Here is a 20632-nt window from a genome sequence, read left to right on the forward strand (position 1 = left end):
TAAAGTAGGGGCACCCGGGGCTCTGTTGGTTAAGAATCTGACTTTGGCTCAAGTCATGATCTCATGGTTCGTGAATTTGAGCCCCGCATCATGCTCTGTGCTGACAGTGCAAAGCCTGCCTGGGATTCTCTCTGTCTCCCTCTCTCTCTGCCCTTCCCCCGCTCTCTCTCTCTCGGTCAAAATAAATAAACTTAAAATTTTTTTAAATAAATAAAATAAAGTAAAACTGTCGCACTAAAATATTCATATCCAAATACTTCCCATCCTGGAAGTTAATCTGGCAATATAGATCAAAGATATAGTCTTCTGAAATGCCTAAAACATGTTTCCTCTAAATAATTCCCAAGATTTTTTGGAGTCCCTACAAAAGTAACAACTAGGTAATTAGTAGTTTTCAACAAGACTGATACCAGATAGCATTTTCCAAATTCTGCTCCAGAAACGACTAGTACAATACTAGCAGATGTTCAGTTTTTTTTTTAATTTTTTTAATGTTTATTTATTTTTGAGAGAGCATGAGTGGGGGAGGGGCAGGGAGAGAGAGACACACAGAATCCAAAGCAGGCTCCAGGCTCCGAGCTGTCAGCACAGAGCCTGACGCGGGGCCCAAACCCAGGAACCCTGAGATCATGACCTGAGCCGAAGTCCGACACCTAACAGACTGACCCACCCAGTCGCCCCAAGATGTTCAGTTTTTTAAAGGGGGGGTGGGTGGAGAAGGGTGCTATGATTTAAAAAAAAAAAAAAGGTTGGGAAATTTTTAATTTTAAAAATTTGAAAGATTTTGTTACTGTAAGAATTTTCAGAGCCTTTAATGTTACTCCCAGCATGTAGCACAGCTGGTAGGTGTTCAATAAATATTTGTTTAGTCCGTAAATTTGCATCGTGAATCTCCAGGAAATAATACAACATGTAACATTTCCCAAAAGAAAAGCAATTTATATTTGTTAGACATATTTAAACAGCTATTTAAAAGATTGTTTCTTGCCACATTGTTTAAACTAGTTAATAACTCCAGGCAATCCTCATGTCCATCAACTAGGTGATAGTGAAAGAAATTATGGTACAACGAAAGACCGCAGAGCAATTCCAGAAAGCTCAGAGACACGTCAATTCCGTGCTGACTATCTAAAGAAGAATGACTTGCTCTTCTCTCGAGGGTCTTTGGAGGAAAAAAGAGCATCTGGATCCAGGACTGAGTTGGCTCCATTACTTGTTAGGCTGAACTGTGAACAGGACACGTTATAACTTCAGCTCAGTTCCCTCAGCTCTAGCATAAAGCTTTTAAGCCAAATGATCTGCAGGATCCCTTTAGTCAAAGTTTGACAACTTAGTCTAAGAAGTCTCATTTTAGCTGTAATGAGTTTTTTTGAAATTAAATGAAGTGCAAGGAGTGTTATGCAGTGAATTAGATTATTTTTCTATCTTCCTCATGGACTGTAAATATTGTAATAAATTAAGCAAATAAATAAACACATTTTTATGTCAGTTCCACACTATATATGAAAAGTTTTATAAATTTGTGTACACTTAACCCAACGAGTCTACTTTTAGAATCTAGCCCAATGAATTACTCGAGAATGTAAAACAAGATTTAATTTAGCAAAGATGTTCATTTCAACAATGGGAAAAACAACAACAACAACAACAACAAAAAACAGTACCTAACAAGGAACTTGTTAATTAGATGATAGTACATTATAAAATATCACAGTATGAAGTCATTAAAATGATGTAGAAAAACATTTAATGCTATGGAAATAGATTTACAACATATTTTTAGGATGAAAAATGCAGGTTATAAAACAGCATGTACAATATAATCCAATTTTTATTGTAAAAGATTTCTATGTTGCTAAAGAAAGGTGTTGAATGACTACAATAAAAACTTTACACTAGTAATCTCTGGGTTTATATGTGTTTTCGAAGTTTCATAAAGTTAATATACATTGCTTATAGAGCAATAAAATCAGTGATCTTATAATGTTTTTCCATAGTTGTTTCCTTAGTACTCTATGTAACATAAATAAGTCATTTATGGGATTCCATAAAACTACATCGGTAAATGTTTGCTTAAAACAGTAATGTTATTAACACTGTCATCAAAGATGCCTTGTCTCTTTTCCAAAAATAATGAATTGTGGTAAGACCAGAAATGAATTTTTTAGATGTCTTTAAAGAAATGATAGTTTCAATTGCATGCAGCCTTCTGTTTCTTGTTCCATAGTAGTCTGGTGTATTAAATGACGCTGAGAGGCATCAGTGTCTAAGACCAAGAAATAAAGGAAACCAAGGTGTCATGATTCTGAATACTTAGCATAATAAGGTTATTTGAAGACTCTACAATCTGCATTAAGGAATAAAACCAACTAGTCTCTGCAATGACACTCTAATGCCATTCTTAACATCTGTGCCTTTAAATTTCAGAAAATAGTACAACTTATTTAAAAGGTGGTGGGATCCACAGAGGATGACAATTTTTATTTTCTCCAGAACATTAAAAGGAATGCCATCTTTGGCCTCCATCATTTAAGAAGAAAAAAATATTCTAACCATAAAGGTTCTAATCTCAAGTTTTTGTTTTTCTTTAAAGTCCTTTCAAATGAGTCAGTGTGGCTTTACAAATATAGATCTTGCATTGTTTGGATTCCTCTTATTTTGCTGCAGACTGGCCAAACTTTGGCAGGCACCAGCACCCCTTTGTAAAAGTCACAGTCACCTAGCAAAGAGGTCCCCGCAAAAACACCCCAAAACAAACTGGTATTTTTAGTCAACTATTCAGAAGGATATTGAGAAACATTCAGAGGATTTAGGAACATGAGTTAGGCTCAACGTTGTTTAGGTTGGGAAAAGGCAATTCTTTTGGTTGAAGTTAATTTAAATAATAAGACAGTAAAACCCAAAAGACTTTGATCCTCTCTCCCTTCCACTGTTTCCTAAAATTCAGTCGTTCATGTCTTATCTTCACAATTTTCATCGTATTGGCAAAGCACCTCTACTCTTACCACCTTAGTATTTTCTCTTTGGGTCTTCTACTCTGGGGGGTAGAATATCTATCAAATCAGAGGTTTGATGGGATAGTGTACACATTTAACCATTCTGACATTTAAAAGGATCTTGCATATTTGCCCCCACAAACCCTCATGTAATCTAACTTCGTCACTTCGCTGAGGCCCAGCATGTTTAAGTAACATGTTCTTTGCTTGCTGTGTTCGTGGTCTTACTTGAAGAGGTTGACGGAGCAGGTGATGGATTTGAAAAACAACAGCAGCGCACACAGGAGATTCTGTTCATGGGCTGTCAACATACTTACCTACAAGTTACGTCCATAATTTCAAAGATGCTGGAAGTTACCTGCTCCTCCCCTTACCAATTTCACTTTTTTTTTTTTACAGTTCTTAAATGGCTCAACACTCTACTGTGTTTTATCCATTCATCCGACCACTATTTCTCGAGTACCTGCTTTGTGCAAGACACTCCCTGAGGCTATAGTAAGGATCCAAAGAGACAAAATACCTTGCCCTTATGAAGCTTCCATTCTCCTGGAGAGTTCTAGCTTCCTAAATGTATGTCATGTTTCTTCTTTGCAACACTAAATTCCTGGAGTTCGAGATGTGGGTCTCATCTACTTTGGCTCCTCTGTAGTACCCCAGAGGGTGGTTTACAGTGTTAAATCAGTGAATGAACAACAAAAAGATGCACAAGCCCTTTTGTTTGTTTGTCCTTTGACCCCAAGAACTACTTTTAATCACTTCGATTTACTCCACTTTATCTATTCTTTTTTTTTTCCAGTTTTCAATTTCTCTGATTTTCATCTACAAAATCCTAAAGGTGAGAAAAGACAGGAGGAGCCAAGATGGCGGAACAGCATTTAAGTTTTTTTGTGTGTCTCACATCCATGAAATACTGCCAGACCAACACTAAACCATCCTACACACCTAGAAAACTGATTGGAGGATTAACACAACAAACTGCACAACCTGAACCACAGAATTCAGCAGGTCCGCGGTGCAGAGAGGTGAATTTGGGGACCGAGAAGCCGCTGAGGATAGGGAACCGCTTTTGCGGGCGGAGAGAGGACGGAGACTGGGGGGGTGGAGAATACGGGAAAAGCACCCTTCCCCAAAAGCAACCGGAGAGAAAGTGGAAAATTGGAAATGGCCACAGGGACTAAACTAAAAAGGGAGAAAGGAGAAAGGAGAGGGTTTCAATTCCATTAAGACTGTTAACAAGGGGAGCGCAAAGGCTGCAACTCCACAGCTCCATACCTGGCGGTGCTCTGGTGGGAAGGGTGAATCCCCAGGAGCAGAGTGGGGTCCGGGAGGTTCTCGGGCCACACAGGGAAAAGCGGTTCCACTGATGGAAGGACATTTGGTAGACACTGTTGAGGCCACCTGGTCCCAGCAGACCCCAGAGGCAGCCACATTCGCGGGTGCTGGGGCAAGGTCCTTAAGGGTCAAGCCTGGTGCCAGCTGTGTGTTGTGATTTTCCAGAATCCCTGAAAACTGCTGCTACACTATCTCGTGAACTTTTTCTGGGGCGGGCTGGCACCTGGCCACAGTCTCGGAGCACCAGCAGCAGCAGGGTCCAGCAAGCATTCCTGGGTGCAGCCGACATTCGGTCATTGCTCATTCGGCCATTGCTCCATGAGACCCTCCTGCAGAGGGGCGGAACGGGTCAAAGCCGCAGTCCTTCAGAAGTAAGGGGCTGGGGAAAACAGCCACATCTGAGACGGAACTCGGGAGAGAGGTGCTGCCTGGGGCCTGGTCACGGAGAGTGAAAGAGCTGGGAGTGGAGGAAAGCTGAAGACAGAGGATGGATGTGTGATTGCTGATCCGGGAGAACAGACTGGGTAGCTGGGTGGCGCCACTTTCACTGCTTCCGCACATGCGCATATGCACCTATGAGCACCGCAACAATCCACCCCAGTAAGCTAGCAGCGCCATCTAGTGGAGAGCGGAGCTGTTACACTGAGCCCCGCCCAACTTGGCTAACTTCACTCTTCAAGAACACAAGTCTCACCGTCGGCTTAGTTTATGGACTATAAAGCGCTACATAGACTGACTTCTAGGGGAAAATGAAGTAATTTCACGCCTACTTCAATCTATTAGCAGGTTCATCTATTCAATTTTCTTTTTTTTCTTTTTCTCTTTTACACTTTTTCTCAAATACAGAAAGAGAAAAAAAATTCATTTTTATTTTCAATTTTTATTAAAAATAATTTTCTTTAAGTTTTATTACTCTAGTTTTCACTTTTGTGTAAATTTTTTCAAATTCCATTTTACTTCCATCATTTTATTTTAGTCTACTTCAGTGTATTCATCTTTTCAAATTTTCAAACAATTTCCTTTTTTTCTTTTTCTTTTTTCTCTTTTTCGTTTCTTTTCTTTTTCTTGAATGCAGAAAGAGAAAAACTTCATTTTTACTTTCAATTTCTATTAAAAATATTTTTATTTAATTTTTTACTATATTTTTTGCTTTTATGTAACTTTTTTCAAATTCTATTTTACTTCCATCATTTTATTTTAGTCTACTACAGTGTATTCACTTTGTCAAATTTTCAAATGATTTCTTTTTTTATCCTTTTTCTCTTTTTTCTTTCTTTTTTCTTGAATACAGAAAAAGAAGAAATTCGTATTTTTAATTTTTATTAAAAATATTTTCCTTAATTTTTTCTACTATATTCTTTACTTTTATGTATATTTTTTCAAATTCTATTTTACCTCCATCATCTCATTTTAGTCTACTTCAGTGTACTCATTTTTTCAAATTCTCAAACGATTTCCTTTTTTCCCCCGCCCCCTTTTTTTCCTCTAATCTGTCAAACCACTTTCGACACTCAGACGAAAACACACCTAGGATCTAGCATCTATTTGATTTGTGTGTGTGTGTGTGTGTGTGTGTGTGTGTTTAATTTTTAATTTGATATTTCTTTAATTTTAATTTTTTAATTTTAATTTTTCTATCTCTTTAATTCCTTTTCTCCCTTCAAAATGACAAAGTGAAGGAATTAACCCCAAAAGAAAGAGCACTAAGAAATGACAGCCAGGGATTTAACCAACACAGATACAAGCAAGATGTCTGAACCAGAATTTAGAATCACGATAATAAGAATACTAGCCGGAGTCGAAAATATTTTACAATCCCTTTCTGCAGAGATAAAAGAAGTAAAAAATAGAATAAAATTAAAAACGCTATAACTGAGCTGCAATCACAGATGGATGCAGCAGCAGCAAGAATGGATGAGGCAGAAGAGAGAATCTGCGATATAGAGGACAAACTTATAGAGAATAATGAAGCAGAAAAAAAGAGGAGGATTACGGCAAAAGAGCACGATTTAAGAATTAGAGAAATCAGTGACTCATTAAAAAGGAACAACATCAGAATCATAGGGGTCCCAGAAGATGAAGAGAGAGAAAAAAGGGGTAGAAGGGCTATGTGAGCAAATTATCGCAGAAAACTTTCCTAACCTGGGGAAATACACAGACATCAAAATCCAGGAAGCACAGAGGACCCCCATTAGATTCCACAAAAACCGACCATCAACAAGGCATATCACAGTCAAATTCAGAAAATACTCAGGCAAGGAGAGAATCATGAAAGCAGCAAGGGAAAAAAAGTCCCTAACCTACAAGGGAAGATAGATCAGGTTTGCAGCAACCTATCCACAGAAACTTGGCAGGCCAGAAAGGAGTGGCAGGATATATTCAATGTGCTGAATCAGAAAAATATGCAGCCAAGAATTCTTTGTCCAGCAAGGCTATCCTTCAAAATAGAAGGAGAGATAAAAAGTTTCCCAGACAAACAAAAATTAAAGGAGTTTGTGATAACTAAACCAGCCCTGCAAGGAATTTTAAGGGGGACTCTCTGAGGGGAGAAAAGATGAAAAAAAAAAAAAAAATATATATATATATATATATATATGCCATAAGCATATATATAAATAATGGTATATATATAAATACCATAAGCAACAAAGATTAGAAAGGACCAGAGAATACCACCGGAAACTCCAACTCTACAAGCATCATAATGACAATAAATTCATATCTTTCAGTACTCACTCTAAATATCAATGGAATCAATGCTCCAATCAAAAGACACAGGGTAATAGGGGCACCTGGGTGGCTCCGTCGGTTAAGCATCCGACTTCAGCTCAGGTCATGATCTCACAGTTCGTGTGTTCGAGCCCCACGTCCGGCTCTGTGCTGACGGCTCAGAGTCTGGATCCTGCTTCGGATTCTGTGTCTGCCTCTCTCTCTGCCCCTCCCGTGCTCATGCTCTGTCTCTGTCTCAAAAATAAATAAACATTAAAAAAAAAAAAGACACAGTGTAACAGAATGGATAAGAAAACAAGATCCATCTATATGCTGTTTACAAGAGACCCACTTTAGACCTAAAGACACCTTCAGATTGAAAATAAGGGGATGGAGAACCATCTATCATGCTAATGGACAACAAAAGAAAGCCGGAGTAGCCATACTTGTATCAGACAATCTAGACTTTAAAATAAAGACTGTATCAAGAGATGCAGAAGGGCATTATATCATAATCAAGGGGTCTATCCACCAAGAAGACCTAACAATTGTAAACATTCATGCACCAAATGTGGCAGCACCCAAATATATAAATCAATTAATCACAAACATAAAGAAACTCATCGATAGTAATAGCATAATAATAGGAGACTTCAACACCCCACTCACAGCAATGACAGATCATCTAATCAAAAAATCAACAAGGAAACAATGGCTCTGAATGACACACTGGACCAGATGGACTTAAGAGATATATTCAGACCATTTCACCCTAAAGCAGCAGAATATACATTCTTCTCCAGTGCACATGGAACATTCTCCAGAATAGACCATATACTGGGATACAAATCAGCCCTAAGTAAGTACAAAAAGATTGAGATCATACCGTGCATATTTTCAGACCACAATGCTATGAAACTCGAAATCAACCACAGGGAAAAATTTGGAAAGGTAAATACTTGGAGACTGAAGAACATCCTAATAAAGAATGAATGGGCTAACAAGAAGTTAAAGAGGAAATTAAAAAGTATATGGAAACCAATGAAAATGATAACACCACAACCCAAACCCTCTGGGATGCAGCAAATGTGGCCATAAGAGTAACGTATATAGCAATCCAGGCCTTCCTAAAGAAGGAAGAAAGATCTCAGATACACAACCTAACCTTATGCCCTAAAGAGCTGGAAAAAGAACAGCAAATAAAACCCCAAACCAGCAGAAGACAGGAAATAATAAACATTAGAGCAGAAATTAATGCTATCGAAACAAAACAAAACAAAACAAAACAAAACAAAACAGATCAATAAAACCAGAAGCTGGTTCTCTGAAAGAATTAACAAAATTGATAGACCACTAGCCAGTTTGATCAAAAAGAAAAAGTAAAGGACCCAAATAAATAAAATCAAGAATGAAAGAGAAGAGATCACAACCAGCACAACAGAAATAAAAACAATAATAAGAGAATATTATGAGCAATTATATGCCAATAAAATGGGTAATCTGGAAGAAATGGACAAATTCCTAGAAACATATACACTACCAAAACTGAAACAGGAAGAAATAGAAAATTTGAACAGACCCATAACCAGTAAGGAAATCGAATTAGTAATAAAAAATCTGCCAAAAAACAAGAATGCAGGGCCAGATGGCTTTCCAGGGGAATTCTACCAAGCATTTAAGGAAGAATTAACACCTATTGTCTTGAAACTGTTCCAAAAAATTGAAATGGAAGGAAAACTTCCAAACTCTTTCTATGAAGTCAGCATTACCTTGATTCTAAAACCAGACAGAGACCCCACTAAAAAGGAGAACTATAGACCAATTTCCCTAATGAACATGGGTGCAAAAATCCTCAACAAGATATTAGCCAAACGGATCCAACAATACATTAAAAAATTATTCACCACGACCAAGCAGGATTTATACCTGGGATGCAGGGCTGGTTCAATATCCGCATAACAATTAATGTGATTCATCACATCAATAAAAGAAAGGACAAGAACCATATGATCCTCTCAATAGATGCAGAGAAAGCATTTGACAATATACAGCATCCTTTCTTGATAAAAACCCTCAAGAAAGTAGGGATAGAAGGAGCGCACCTCGAGATCATAAGAGCCATATATGAACAACCCAACACTAATATCATCCTCAATGGGGAAAAACTGAGAGCTTTCCCCCTAAGGTCAGGAACAAGACAGGGATGTGCACTCTTGCCACTGTTATTCAACATAGTATTGGAAGTCTTAGCCTCTGCAATCAGACAACACAAAGAAATAAAAGGCATCCAAATCGCCCAGGAGGAGGTCAAACTTTCACTCTTCGCAGATGACATGATACTCTATATGGAAAACCCAAAAGATTCCACCAAACAAACTGCTAGAATTGATTCATGAATTCAGCAAAGTTGCAGGATATAAAATCAATGCACAGAAATCGGTTGCATTCCTATACACCAACAATGAAGTGACAGAAAGAGAAATCAAGGAATCGATCCCATTTACAGTTGCACAAAAAACCATAAAATACCTAGGAATAAATCTAACCACAGAGGTGAAAAATCTATACACTGAAAACTATAGAAAGCTTATGAAAGAAATCAAAGAAGACACCGAGAAATGGAAAAAGATTCCATGCTCCTGGATAGGAAGAACAAATATTGTTAAAATGTCAATACTACCCAAAGCAATCTACATATTCAATGCAATCCCTATCCAAGTAACACCAGCATTCTTCACAGAGCTAGAACAAATAATCCTAAAATTTGTATGGAACCAGAAAAGACCCCGAATAGCCAAAGTGATCTTGAAAAAGAAAACCAAAGCAGGAGGCATTACAATCCCAGACTTCAAGCTATACTACAAAGCTGTAATCATCCAGACAGTATGGTACTGGCACAAGAACAGACACTCAGATCAATGGAACAGAATGCAGAATCCAGAAATGGACTCACAAACGTATGGCCAACTAATCTTCGACAAAGCGGGAAAGAATATCCAATGGAATAAAGACAGTCTCTTCAGCAAGTGGTGCTGGGAAAACTGGACATCGACATGCAGAAGAATGTACCTGGACCATTTTCTTACACCATACACAAAAATAAACTCAATGGATGAAAGACCTCAATGTAAGACAGGAAGCCATCAAAATCTCAAGGAGAAAGCAGGCAAAAACCTCTTTGATCTTGGCCACAGCAACTGCTTACTCAACACATCTCTGGAGGCAAGGGAAACAAAAGCAAAAATGAATTACTGGGACCTCATCAAAATAAAAAGCTTCTGTGAAGGAAACAGTGAAGGAAACAATAAGCAAAACTAAAAGGCATCTGATGGAATGGGAGAAGATATTTGCAAATGACATATCAGATAAAGGGTTAGTATCCAAAACTGATAAAGAACTTATCAAACTCAACACCCAAAAAATAAATAATCCAGTGAAGAAATGGGCAAAAGACATGAAAAGACACTTCTCCAAAGAAGGCATCCAGATGGCCAACTGACACATGAAAAAATGCTCATCACTCATCATCAGGGAAATACAAATCAAAATCATAATCTGACAGCTTACACCTGTCAGAATGGCAAACATGAACAACTCAGTCAACTACAGCTGTTGGCGAGGATCCGGAGAAAGAGGATCTCTTTTGCGTTGTTGGTGGGTATGCAAGCTGGTGCGGCCACTCTGGAAAACAGTATGGAGGTTCCTCAAAAAATTGAAAATAGAACTACCCTACGACCCAGCAATTGCACTACTAAGCATTTATCCACGGGATACAGGTGTGCTGTTTTGAAGGGACACATGCACCCCCATGTTTATAGCAGCACTATCAACAATAGCCAAAGTATGGAAAGAGCCCAAATGTCCATCGATGGATGAATGGATGTGGCATACACACACACACACACACACACACACAATGGAGTATTACTCGGCAATCAAAAAGAATGAAATCTTGCCATTTGCTACTACATGGATGGAACTGGAGGGTATTATGTTAAGCGAAATTAGTCAGAGAAAGACAAAAATCATATGAACAAAACAGATGAACGGAAGGGAAGGGAAACAAAAATAATATAAAAACAGGGAGGGGGACAAAACACAAGAGACTCTTAAATATGGAGAAGAGAAGGTTACTGGAGGGGTTGTGGGAGGGGGGATGGGCTAAATGGGTAAGGGGCACTAAGGCATCTACTCCTGAAATCATTGTTGCACTGTATGCTAACTAATTTGGATGTAAATTTTAAAAAATAGAAAAATAAAATTAAAAAAAAGAAAAGACAAAGCTATAGCTTGTGATGAAGGAAACCCAGGAAGCAACACATGCAAAAAATGAAAATTTCATCAGCCACTATCAAAAATATGTCAGTGAAATAAATGGCAGAATGTTTAAAATTTCTTAAAAAGTAGCCATTATAGTATATTCAGATAAAATATGTGTTTGTCCTGTGTGTACTTTCTGAAATAGTTCAATACATTATTTGTCTCTTTAAAGTCTCTGTCTTTAATGATACTGTTGTGTAAATTCATTTGGTATCGAGCAATTTGTTTTCCAGCTAAAGAAAATAGATTGTATTTACCTTAAATTTTGAAGACCTCCCAAATAATAAACGGTTAATGTCACTAGTAATCCTTACTAGGAAAAGAAAACCAAACCAAAGATTTTTTTTAAGTGTTGGGATAACTCAAAGTTAAGATGATAACAGCTGACAATTTGCAGCTTTTGCATGGATTGTTCTTCAGTTCATACTACGGACTTTTTTTCCCCTCGTATTTTTCTTCCGCCTTAAAAAAGAAATAAGCTATACTGATATATTCAAATTCTTTGTAAAAATTAAAGCTATAAAAGAGGTAGACTAAAGCTTTAAGGCTTTAAATATCACACCTTATCTCTTCTTTTTGTGAAACTCCTCTGCCCTCACATAAAATCAGTGGGTGAGTTGCTAAAGGTCACCAGCCAATTGGTAACAACGGTAAAATTCTATACCCACCCCGCCTCGTTCCGTCAACTAGATGACACTGCCTCCCCCTAAATAAGAAAGTTAACAGTTCTCAATAAAAATAGAAATATACAAGCTAAACTTTTTTACATTTAGTCCTTTTTTTTTTTTTTTTTTTTTTTAATGGGGGAAAAATGTGGTGTTCCAGAGGTTACAAGTCTAGATGAGAACCAAATCTGTCAGTAAGGGGGCCTTTCCCTGGACCTTTGTTGTCTCTTTATTCAATTTTTAGTATCTAGTTAGAACTATTATATTTCTGAATCATGAGGACAAAGCCAGCTTAAGCTCTTCCTCCCTCCCTCCCTCCCTTCCTTCCTTCCTCTCCCCCCAAGTACAAGAAAATACGGCTGGTAGTTTAAGAATTGATCAATCTCACTCTGAAATATTTATGTACTTTTCTCTGACTTGGTTACTCCTCCCACTGATATTAATAGTTTCTTCTTCTGGGATAACTCTGCCTCTAGCAGAAATGCTGCAGTGTAGCGGAGATGCTGGTGTTGGGACTGTAAACGATGCGTTAGGAATGGTCTTGCTGCACTTCAGCCTGGAAGCAGAGGTTTATTTCTGGGTCTACACCTTTGCCTGCCAGCGAGATAACACAGCACTGTCACTTGCGAGCATTGTTGCAACATGGGTGCTTTTGAATGTCTGGATTCTTTATTTATGTAATTTTTTTTTTAATTTTTTTTTCAACGTTTTTTATTTATTTTTGGGACAGAGAGAGACAGAGCATGAACGGGGGAGGGGCAGAGAGAGAGGGAGACACAGAATCGGAAACAGGCTCCAGGCTCCGAGCCATCAGCCCAGAGCCTGACGCGGGGCTCGAACTCACGGACCGTGAGATCGTGACCTGGCTGAAGTCGGACGCTTAACCGACTGCGCCACCCAGGCGCCCCTATGTAATTTTTTTTAATGTTTTTATTTTATTTTTGAGAGACAGAATGCGAGCAGGGGAGTGGCAGAGAGAGAGAGAGGGAGAGACAGAACCTGAAGCAGGCTCCAGGCTGTCAGCACAGAGCCCGACGTGGGGCTTGAACTCACGGACTGTGAGATCATGATCTGAGCTGAAGTGGGAGGCCGAACCACTGAGCCACCCAGGTGTGCCAGAGGTTGGTTTTTTAAAGCCAGAAAGAAGAGCTTGACTTTGTTGAGATGTACAATAAACAGCAGCTGGGAGTTCTTCGACAGAAAGTCTCATTATGAAAGCAATTATTTTAAGACAAGACATTTGACAACAGTAAGTCAGGCACACAGAAGAGGGGGAGACCCTACTCTGTATCCTGGGGTTGCCTTGTTTGGGTGGCACCATGGTGCTAATGCATGGAGTGTTTGGCCAGGGGTGGAACATCTGATCCGCACAGGTCTCTGCTGGGTAGTCCCTTGGTCTCATCCACAGTGGTTCCCTTGGATGGCTCACTTGTCTACGTGAGGTCCCCTCTTAGGGATATGGGAACCCACTCTCCAGCTTCCCATTGGGAGACCTCGGAGAGTCTTTCTCCCACACACCCATTTCTGGTACACAGGGCAATCTTGGGTCTACGTGAGACTAGCACATAGGTTATCTCTGTGCTGAGTCCCCTGAACGCTAAGGGGTTTTTTGTTATGCTACTCTACTCCTCCAGCATTTAGCCTGGAAGGAAACTAAGGTGCATGTTCTTTTCTCAGAAGAGCTCCCCAACTTTCCTCTTGCTTTCCTTCCAGTTCTCCTCCCTACCCTTGTCCGGGAGAATCTTCTCTGGGCAGAGTGACTCCTTGCTCTATATTGTCATGAATCTGCGAATCGCTATGATTGGAGCTTGAGTCTCCTGAGACCCTCAGCTCCTGAATCCCAAGAGCCCTCTCCCTTGTATTCTGCAATATCATCTCTTCTCTGAGTCAGGACTATTGGCCGAATGGGAGGAACGGTGAGGGTATGGAAGCAAATATCTCACAGCTGGCTGGCTGATCTCTGGCTATCTCAAAATATTACTGTCATTGCAGCAATCCAGGCATGAAGCCGTATGAACTGAGTGGCATAAAAATAAAAATGATGGGAGGCACCTGGGTGGCTCAGTTGGTTGAGCATCAGACTCTTGGTTTCGGCTCAGGTCACGATCTCGCGGTTTGTGAGTTTGAGCCCCACATCATGCTCTGCACTGGCAGCATGGAGCCTGCTTGGGATTCTCTCTCCCCCTCTCTCTGTCCCTCTCCGTCCCTCAAAATAAATAAATAAACTTAGGAGAAAAATAGAAATGAAGGGACACTGAACAAGAAACACAGTGAAGAAGTAACAAAATCTTGTTCGTGGGACACACGCAAGGCAGAAGAGGGGAGGAAAGGCACTTGACGGCCTGGATTGAGGTGATGTTGGCCATCATGGGACCTATTTTTCCATGGCTTATACTCCCCCTTCTCCGTTGCCTTTACACCCTAATCATGAAGTCCTGGTAACTAAATTAAAAGTTCTTCAAATCCATATCCCTCTTCTTCGTCACCACGGTCACTGTCCTTGTTCATGCCAGCAACATCTCTCCTCTGGACTATCTACTGCATCAGACTCCTTACTTCTCTCTCTCTCTGCCCTCAGACCCCTAGAACTCATCCTACATTCAGTCATAAAGATGACCTTTCTAAAGCAACAATCAGATCGTGCCAGCCATGTTTCTCTCTGGCTTTCTAGTACCCATATAACGCATCGAATTCCTATGCTCACGGCCTTAGGGAACCCTACATTATGGGGCTTACTTTGCTGGCCCAGCTTCATTCGATACCTCTTACCTGGGGCCGTAAGTTGGGCCAAAAGGGTAGTGTACTGGACTGGTCCACGCCATGGACTCATCACAACGTAGCCTGGCTTTGAGTCCTAACCCCACTGTTCACTTGGACAAGTTATTTAACTATAGTGATTCAGTATTCTCCTCTGTAAAATGTCATTAGGAGGATTAAATGGGAATAGATTTTAAAAGTATACCTGGGGGGGGGGTGGAGGGGGCGGGGGCTTGGGTGGCTCCGTCAGTTAAGTGTGACTCTTGATTTCAGCTCAGGTCATGATCTCATGTTAAATAAAAGAAAAACACTTGGGGCACTTTGGCTGGCTCAGTCGGTAGAGCCTGTGACTCTTGGTCTCAGGGTTGGGAGTTTGAGCCTGACATTGGGTGTAGAGATTACTTAAAAAAATAAGAGTTTTAGGAAAGAAAAGAAAAATATTTGCCCAGATGGTCAAGTCTCTCTCATCCCAGTGAATTTACACCTTCCGGTTCTTGAACCTATTTTGGGGGCCTTCTTTCGGTCAACCTTTAGTCTTCCTTCTAGAAGGAACTACAATGTCAGGTGTTTTGTAAAGCCTTTCTACTGTACTTTGTTCCTCACTCTATTAAAACTTTTATTGAGGGGGGCCCAGCTGACTCACTTGGAAGAACAAGCAACTCTTGATCTTGGGGTCATGAGTTTAAGCCCCATGTGGGGTACAGACATTACTTAAATAAAACCCCCCTTTTATTGTATTATAACTTGCATGAATTTTCTATGGCAGCTGCACCAAATTACCACGAACTAGATGGCTTAAAACCACAGAAATGTATTGGGTCATGGTTCCGGAGGCTAGAGTCCTGAAAACCAGCATCACTGGGCTGAAAGCCAGGTGTGAGCAGGACCACACTCCTTCTGGAGGCTCAGAGGGAAAAAGCCGTTCTTTGCATCTTCTAGCTTCTGGTGGCTGTCTGCGTTCCTGAGACCGTGGCCACATCACTGCCGTCCCTGCCTGCCCGCTAACATTGCTGCTTCCTCCCGTCTGTGTCACATCTCCTCTGCCTCTCTCTTGGAAGGACACTTATGATGGCATGGAGGGCTCACCTAGATAATCCAGCCTAATCTTGTCATCTCAAGATCCTCCATTTAACAACTTAGTATATTCCACGAGATGCTTTTATCCTATATAAGGTAACACAGGCTCTAGGGATCAGGATAGAATTATCTTTGGATGCCATGACTCGGCTCCTACAATAATTATGCGGATGTCAGTGTTGTTGCCTTTGTATGACAAGGCTCCATCACAGTGCAAGCACATAGCATGCAATCAGTAAGTGAAATACACGTATAGGTACGGCGGTACAGGGTGAAGGCCCACTGTCCATGTTCCTTGGTGTTCCTTCTTTGCAAACGCTTTATTTCCCTAGGCCAGAGCTATTTCTTTCATGTGCTAATCTGTGGTTGGAAAGATATTTTACTCACGAATTGGATCAGCTTCTAGGTTAGGGAAATTAAGCAAACAGGGCCTTTGTCGTTGGATCATTTCCTCCGAGCTACAGTGAGGCGAAGGAACCAAAAACTCCATTCAAACCCTGTTCCTTCTGAGCTAAGGGGCGGAGGGGAGGGTAAAAGGTGAAGGGGCCCTGGCAGCTGGAAGGCGACTTTTCCGGAATCTGAGCACGCAGAGTGCCAGACTGACAAGCATGAGCTGCGCTAAGAGTGCGGTCATCAGGCTGCCTGCCTGGTTTGTTGCCATTGCCTGGCCGTTTATTTAAACACAGTTTTCCTGGTAATTTAAGCTCCTAAATTCATGACCATTGCTTAACTGACCATTTCCCCATCTTGAGTCACTTGAGTTCAGCACAAGCATTTTTCTGAAGTGAGGTGGTTTCTTTTCCAGCGTTCCTAAATCACAGTCACCTTCACCCACAAGAATAAGTCTGTTCCAGCCACTGCTCACCTGGAAAGACAGCTCAGTAGCCAGGGTATTGTTTTTCTCAGTCATTGGAAATCTTTCCCCATGAAAGAAAAAAAAAGTCACTTGCAATAAAAGAAGCAAAAAGTAGGTTACTTTGTACAATTAATCCTTAAAACAATAAATTGTTTACTGTATTGTCATTGTTTATTTACTTTTATGCCAGCCTTTTTCATCTTTGTGTTGGCGGGAGCCCCACAGGATCAGAATGTTGAAAAAAACTGGAGGGCCCAAAACTTGTGTTCCACCCAGAACCACTCCCAGGGCCCCAACACACATTGTTCTTTCAAGTCCCTCTGTCCTTGTGTGCATTTCTCTCTGCCCAGAAAACGTCTCTGCTCCTTTGCTAGTAAAGTTTCATTCATCCTTTTAGGCTCAAGCGTTCCTTGCATGTGGCCCAGGCCCTGAGTCAACCCCCATTTCTCAGGCTGAGCTTGTCACTCACTGCTTGTGTTCTCACAGGATACTGCGCACAAGCCACCATAACAAGACTCCTCGGTGAGCTATATTTGTATGCAGAGGGACATTTGGGTTAAGAGCATGGGTCTCACATTCGGACTTACTTGAGTTTGAAACCAAATTCTGCCACTTACTGTGTGGCCTTGGAAATGATTCTTAGTTTCCTACTTTGGAAAGGGGGGACTTAATGCCTAACTCATTGGGCTGTTGCAGTTACGGAAAAAATGTGATAATGTGTTTGAGGCACTTAGCACAATTGGCCCGTTACACTAACAGTAATTGTCATTGGGTTGTGAATGTGTCAAGTGCAAAGACTCAGCCCTACATTTTGTCCATCTTTCTATCCTGGTGGCTACTCAGTGAATGCTTCTTCAAAGGCATAAATGAAATAGTGTCCATAATGTATTTTTCTTTACAGGAGGACTAGAGGCTTATTCCTTTTTTTAGGAATTTTATTGAGGGGTTAAAAATTCTCTTGATCTTATGGCATATTCCAAATCGTATTTATCTTTCCCTTTGCTAAACTAATCCTGAACTCACACATGTAACATAATTTGAGATCAAACTTGAGTTTTTAGTATTAGTGTTTTCTGCTAAATTCTCCCTTCGCACTTTCAAGAGTTTTTACCGCATGCACGTCAATTTCAGTCCTTCCTTGTCAATTTCAGTCCTTCCTTAACTCTTTGTGGAACACAGACTATATCCTCCTTTGTCATAGGAGTAATACCAATAGCATGCACGTGTATAGGACTTATGTGTCAAGTACTGTTCAATGAGCTTTGCATGTTTCAAATCCTCTCTGGGATTCGTAACCAAACCGACTTTTCTAAGATGACAGTGAGTGGTCGAAGCGATTAAAACCGCTGCAAATTCTAGCCTAGTGTTCTGGCCACAGCATGGCTTTTGGACCCCAAAAGAGTCTAAGTTCCTTGAAGGCAAGGTTATCTCCTGCTTTCTCTGCAAAGAGAAAGTCTTGAATGCAGAGACTCAGTGAGCCCTGCTGACCCGCGCATTTCCTCTCCTGTTCCTGTAATTAACTTCCACTAGAGGGGCAAACGTTCACACTGAACACTCAAGAGACTCCCTGGAAGGTTCAGAGCCTCACGAGGTTTAAAAGCCTTTAACCTTGGGCGAGCACCCTTTAGCCCTCAGCAAGTCACACTCTTCCTAGGTGGTTTCTCTTCGGTGTTCCCGGACCACTCCTTACAGGGTCTCTGACAAGGACAGACTACGTAAGGTTGAGAAAACACCTTTGTCCCCTTCTTTATGCCAAGGGCTGGTCACCGTGTGGGCCAGGCTGACTGTCCGAGGAGGCCTTGGGACCTCGCCGCCCGCGGCGACCCCAACCGCCCACGGGAGAGGGGACGGCGTCCGCTCTGCCCGCGGAGACGCACACGCCTCGCGCCCCGCTTCCAGGAGCCGCCCGGGCTGCGGCGCGGGTCGCCGCCACACCGGAAGCGTCCCGAGCGCGTGCCGGGCGGCCGCCGAGGGTCCGGCGAGCGGGGCGGGGCCACCGGTCCGGTCCCCCTCCTCCCCCACCGGGGACGCGCGAGGGCCGGGCGGGGCCGGCGTCCCTTCCGGGGAGCGGTGGCCGCCGCCGCCGCGTCTCCGGCGGCTTCCCTCCCCGCCCCCCAACCCCCCCCCCCCCGCGGCTCTGGGTGACGCTTCTCCAATAACAGCTCGCGGGGAGCCGCCGCTCCGGGTGCCCCCCGCGCCGGCCCCGCCAGCCCCGCCCCGCAGCCGGCATGAGGGCCGCGGGCGACGGCGGCCTGGAGCGCTTCTGCAGCCCCGGCAAGGGCCGGGGGCTGCGGGCCCTGCGGCCCTTCCACGTGGGGGACTTGCTCTTCTCCTGCCCGGCCTACGCTTACGTGCTCACGGTCAACGAGCGGGGCAACCACTGCGAGTACTGCTTCGCCAGGTAGGGCGGCGGCGCGGGCGGCCGAGCGGGCGGCGGGGGCGCCGCGGCGGCGGCTCGGACCGCGGCGGGAGGAAGTGCGCGCGGCGCGCCGGGTCCTAGCGCCGGCGGTTGGGGCGGCGGCCGCGCTTTCAGCCCGCGCCGGCCGTGCCACGTGCGCTGGGACCGAGCCGCCAAAGCGCCCGCCGAGCGCCCCCGGCACGGCCCATTTTTCGGAGTTGCGCGCGCGGGAGTGCAGGGTCCTGGCCTCAGACGTGGGCTCGGAGCCAGGCTTGTTCCAAACACGGACACGCGCTGCGCTCTTGGTGCATTGCCGGCCCGGCCCCGAGTTCGAGCAGCCAGTCTGTCCCCTTTAACTTGTGCTTCCTGCGGTGTGTTCTGTCCCCCACAGCCCAGCCCTGCCGCACACTTGGCCGTTTCCTCCCGGTAACGTAATGACACTTAACATTTCTTGTACAGTACGCGGCCTCTCCTCTTCCTTCTCACTCAACGCTTGTGTTTGGAGAGAAGCCAGAGGGGGTGCTGAGCACGCCCCGAGATTCTGAAGGGCTGCACTGATGGGACGTGCCTGACCTTGGTTTGGGATTTTGAAAACATGGTCTCTGAGGGCATTAGGCAAAATGTGTGGTTGGAAATGATATTTAATTGTAGCATGTCATGTGTATACGTATACTCACGTATGCACATACATACGTATTCATACACCGCGACACATAATTCTATCTCAAGCCCTGTGACAGTTTCAGACCTGAAAGGTACATGAGAAATCACCAGTCCAACACACTGTCTCCCTTTTACAGACGAGAAAACTAATCCTCAGAGAGGTATCGTGGTTGTGTACATGTAGTCTCACCTCTAGCTAGGGGAATGAAATCTGCCCTCTTCAGTTCTGCCCATTTGCTACTAGTTAGGTGCTCAGTAAAATTCCAGAGACAGGAAGCATGGCGTTGAAGTAAGTTTGTACCCAACCTTCCACTTGTCTCTGAAGAATGGACCCTGCTTTACTTTCTTTGAACCTCAGTTTCTTCATCTTTGAAATGGAGGTTCTTGGGTTAGATTATGCTGACCTGGGGTCCTGCAGGTACCTTTTGAATACAGGTCTCAAGTCCAACATACACTGGAGTCCCCAGTCTCCCAGACTTGTGTGCCTTATTCTACGATAAGACATAGCAAAAGAAGGGACAAAGGCTAAATATTATAGTAATCTTGCCCAGACTCCCTGCCAGAACTGTCTTCCGCTTGGGGGGACCTGGAAAGGCACTAGACGCAGAATCATGCCGTGGGCAGCTTAAGGGCTGTATGTGATGTGGCTCTTTGAATTGGTGAGTCAAGAGCTAAAGGGTCATGGCACCACTTTGCAACGTTTGAGTGAAGTGAGCATTGGGTTTTCCCAAAGTTAAAAAGGCTGCTGTGACTGGTCCCTTGATCTTCTGAGCCTCGCTGTGGCTCGGAGTCTGAAGCAGTGTGGGTGTCTGGAGTGGCAGGAGCAAAGCGGGGTCACCCAGCACAGAAGGTGCTTCGT

At 42.7% G+C, this 20632-nt stretch overlaps 1 protein-coding gene and 1 long non-coding RNA gene across 8 annotated transcripts in view; one reads left to right on the plus strand and one right to left on the minus strand.

The window, feature by feature from the left end:
• Positions 1 to 913: 913 nt before the first annotated feature.
• LOC147572615 (uncharacterized) lies at positions 914 to 19467 on the minus strand. Of its 6 annotated transcripts, XR_015246364.1 has the most exons (6): positions 19064 to 19463; positions 16722 to 16773; positions 10607 to 10718; positions 7065 to 7288; positions 4269 to 4802; positions 914 to 2266 (listed from the first exon to the last, which is right to left on the minus strand). It is a non-coding gene; the product is annotated as an uncharacterized LOC147572615 (long non-coding RNA). The 6 variants fall into 6 exon arrangements; XR_015246366.1 differs by lacking the exon at positions 4269 to 4802 and having other exon boundaries at positions 7065 to 7292; positions 19064 to 19467; XR_015246362.1 differs by lacking the exon at positions 4269 to 4802 and having other exon boundaries at positions 16722 to 16801; positions 19064 to 19461.
• The window catches only part of SMYD2 (SET and MYND domain containing 2), a 50799-nt gene continuing 49012 nt past the window's right edge, over positions 18846 to 20632 (plus strand). The window contains exon 1 of one of the 2 annotated variants that reach the window (XM_086694541.1): positions 18846 to 19113. In XM_086694541.1, coding sequence (XP_086550667.1) covers positions 18941 to 19113 — 173 coding nt within the window. In that variant the 5' untranslated portion in view covers positions 18846 to 18940. The remainder of the gene's footprint in view (positions 19114 to 20632) is intronic. The other variant, XM_025920995.2, reaches the window with a different exon arrangement.

This window comes from Puma concolor, chromosome E4, assembly GCF_028749965.1.
Source record: "Puma concolor isolate L17-30 chromosome E4, mPumCon1.1.hap2, whole genome shotgun sequence".
Lineage (NCBI taxonomy): Eukaryota > Metazoa > Chordata > Mammalia > Carnivora > Felidae > Puma > Puma concolor.